The 3,606-nt window shown below is 51.4% G+C and overlaps 1 protein-coding gene across 1 annotated transcript; it reads right to left on the bottom strand.

Annotated features, from left to right (window-relative positions):
• Positions 1 to 1,355: 1,355 nt before the first annotated feature.
• HILPDA (hypoxia inducible lipid droplet associated) lies at positions 1,356 to 3,275 on the bottom strand. Its single transcript, XM_049775929.1, has 2 exons — positions 3,138 to 3,275; positions 1,356 to 2,175 (listed from the first exon to the last, which is right to left on the bottom strand). Exon 2 carries the CDS (start codon positions 2,122 to 2,124, stop codon positions 1,930 to 1,932), a length of 195 nt encoding a protein of 64 aa, XP_049631886.1. The 5' UTR covers positions 2,125 to 2,175; positions 3,138 to 3,275; the 3' UTR covers positions 1,356 to 1,929.
• Positions 3,276 to 3,606: the final 331 nt, after the last annotated feature.

Here is a 3,606-nt window from a genome sequence, read left to right as displayed (position 1 = left end):
AAAAAACACTTCCAGGTATGTCCCCCACCAAAATCAACAAACGAAAATACTAGAAATGTAGCACTTTTAGTATGGGCCAATAATAAAGATTGTCTCAGAAAATGTAATGCTTTACTCCAGGCAGCTTCCAACTTGATAACTGCAATTATATTCCAGGCCCAATTATGAGGCAAACTATTCTATAAGTAGAGATTGAACTAAAAGTCTCTGAAATGGCAAGCTGGGGTCGGGGTTGGTGGCGTGAAATGCATTCTGGGAACATTGGTGGAGGGAGGTTGACACTGATAGTGGGATTGGTCCTGAAACATTGTATGTCTAAAACCAAACTGAATAACTTTGTAAATCACAATGGTTTAAATAAAAATTTTTTTAAAAGTTGGTATATACTCAAACAAGCCTGGAGGTAACAGGGCTGACCCAGATGACCTTGTCTCCCAAATCATCTTTTTTTTGGGGGGTACACCAGTGATGCTCAGGGGTTATTCCTGACTTGGGGGACCATATGGACACTGGGGATCAAACCAGGTCCATCCTGGATTGGCGGAGTCCAAGGAAAACGCCCTACCGCTGCACTATCATTCTGGCCCTTCCCAATCCATCTTTTTACCTTGTTTTAGTTTTCTTCCACTTTTTGGGGAGAGGCACACCTGGTGGTGTGCTCAGGGGCTACTCCTGGCTCTGCGTTTAAGAAATTACTCCTGGTGGAACCGGAGAGATAGCACAACGGTGTTTGCCTTGCAATCAGCCAATCCAGGACCTAAGGTGGTTGGTTCAAATCCTGGAGTCCCATATGGTCCCCCGTGCCCACCAGGAGCTATTCCTAATCAGATAGCCAGGAGTAACCCCTGAGCACCGCCAGGTGTGGCCCAAAAACAAAACAAAACAAAAAAAAATTACTCCTTGTAGGTTCAGGGGACCATATGGGCTACCAGGGATTGAACAGGGCTGGCCAATTGAAAGGCAAATGCTTTTGCTGCGGTGCTATCACTCTGGCCCCCCCTCCCTTTTTTTGGCTACACCCAGTGGCACTCAGGGTTACTCCTGGCACTCTCTAGTGACCATAGGGGATGCCTGGGATCGAACTCGGGTCTGTCCCAGTTCACCCAGGTGCAAGGCAAATGCCCTACCACTGTGCTATCACTATGGCCCCAGCCCTTTCTTTTACCTTTTTGCAGCACCAGGGATCTAACTGGCTCTTGTGAGGAAGGCCCTCTGCTGCATCAGAGTCCTTTGTGCCTTCAGCTGTTGGAAGCACACTCCAAAGTGTTTAACAGATGAAACCAGATCTAGAAAAATAAAAAATCTGACCCTTCCTTGCCTTTAATTACCATGGCATAAGTCAACAGGACACAGTGGAAATATAGAGCCAACTTTTATTTCATTACAAAAAATATTCATCTCAGCCACACAGTGGCCATAGACCTCAATCTTGAGCGAGCTATGCCAGCCCCCCCACCTGCCACTGCCTATAACATATAAAAGGTTGGAAGCTGGACTTAAAAATATATGAAACAGTGGGAACCAGACATCGGAATCTCCCTGCAGATGAAACAGTAAAATAGATGAAATAGTAAATGCATGAAGCCATCTGACCCAGCACCATATGGAATACTTAGCAGAAGTCTGAGATGCGGGAATGGAAACAATGCCACCTGCCCACAGCTCAGGCTGCAGCAGCCGTCCCCACACATTGGAGATATTGTGGATGTCGGGAGCCTTGAGTCCAGGTTGGTACTGGGGAGTGAGCGAGTGCTAACTCAGCGCAGTCACACAGAAGGTATCTCTTCCAGGTCAAGGTGTAGTCAGAAGACCCCCTTCAAGGGCACTGGGTCAGTTCTCAAAAATCGCTGATCCTTCCAACCTGCCCCAGGACTGATGGCTGGAAATGTTCGGGCCAGTGTGCTTAAATCATGGCTGGGGAGGGAGGATTTACTGCACCCCTCTGGATGGGTGATCCGGAAGGCCCTTAGGGGGCTCTGTGCTGGCTAGTTGACCTCTGGGAGTCCAGGAACTCCCTGCGGATGGGTTCTCCAATAAGCCCCCCAGTGACTCTATCAGTCTGATGAAGAGGGAGAGGATGGTCAGCACGACTCCCAGGAGATAGAGACTCAACACATTCTTCATGGTGGAAAAGTCTGGCTTCCAGCCCAGAGAGCTTCTGCAGCTGGAAGGCCTCTGGATGCAGAGAAAACACGGATTAAAAAAAAAAAAAAAAAGACACGGATTAATTCACAGGCACTAGGGACCTGTATGGATCTACCCTGAACTCTGTGCGACCTCCCACCCCCAAGGGACGGGTGTGAGCTGAGGCAGGCCCGAAATAGGGCTGATTTTTGCCCTAAATGAATGTATAAGGACTAACCAGTGGAGCCCCTGCGGCCTCATTCATGAGCATTTATTACAAGGCTTTAAAAATTTTTTTCTGTAAGGGAATGTTTACCTTTTTACTGCAACTGAGATGAAGGGGTTGCATGCTCATGCCCCGGTGCCCCAGTCCAGGGATGGATAATCTCCCCCAGTTCTTTCGTGGGGTCTCCCTCACCTCTCCATTTCAAAGGAAATCATAAACTTAAGATAAATTAAAATAATTCCCAGAGGGACCAGTGATATACTACAGTGGGGGGAGGAGGGAAGATGCTCGCCTTGCAAGAGGCCCAGTCGGGTTAGATCCAAGCACCGCCAATTGTCCCCAAACCCCTACCCACATCCCTCCATACTTGGGAGAGGGCCCAATCTATGGAGTTCACTCAATTTAGCAAAAATACATACTACCCAGTAAGGCACAGGGTTGGAGGGCTCCTTCCTGCAAGAAGTCCTGCAGTAGACATGAATCCTGCTCTAGCAGGGGTGTGGGGTGGGAGAAACCCAGTAAGGGACAATAGTCCAGACACACAGGCCGGAATGCTTAGTACTTGACCCAGGACCAAGGTTAAAAAAGGAGATGCGTAAAGGGGGCTTTGGAAGAACTGTCAGGGGTGCCCATCTCAGCGTGCAAAGAGCATGGATCCTGCCTAGGGACCCGCATCCCCCACCCCCGGAGGAGAAGCATGACCCAGGACCGGCGCAGCTAACTGGAAGGAAATCCAGGAGGCGGCAAAGAAGCAAAGAAGGGACGATCTGATGCCAGCGTCACTTACCTCGGCGAAGGAAAAGGAGTCAGGAGTGCCCGTTCGCTCCCTTGGAGACGCAGGAACGTGGAGCCACGAGCAGCGCGTGATCCCCGCGCGGGAGGAGTCCGAGGTAGCCGAGCACGCACCAGCCGAGTGAATCACTACCGCGCCCGGGCTCCGCGCTGCCTTTTATAGCCGCGCACTGCGCACGCGCACCCCCCCCATCGCGCACGCGCACGCGCCGCACGTCCCTGAACACGTGGGCAGCCCCGCCCCGCCCCTGCGCCCGGGGGTCGCGGCGCGGTGGTGGCTCGGCGCCTGAGTCTGTCTTTGTAAGCTGCGCCAGTGTGGCGGCCCGAGAGCACAGCGGTAGGGCGTTTGCCTGGCATGCAGCCAATTCAAGACGAACGGTGGTTCGAATCCCGGCATCTCATATGGTCCCTCATGCCTGACAGGAGCGATTTCTGAGTGCAGAGCCAGGAGGAACCGCTGAGCA

This window comes from Suncus etruscus, chromosome 1 (genome assembly GCF_024139225.1).
Source record: "Suncus etruscus isolate mSunEtr1 chromosome 1, mSunEtr1.pri.cur, whole genome shotgun sequence".
In the NCBI taxonomy this organism is placed as follows: domain Eukaryota; kingdom Metazoa; phylum Chordata; class Mammalia; order Eulipotyphla; family Soricidae; genus Suncus; species Suncus etruscus.
This window is presented reverse-complemented; position numbering and strand designations above follow the sequence as displayed.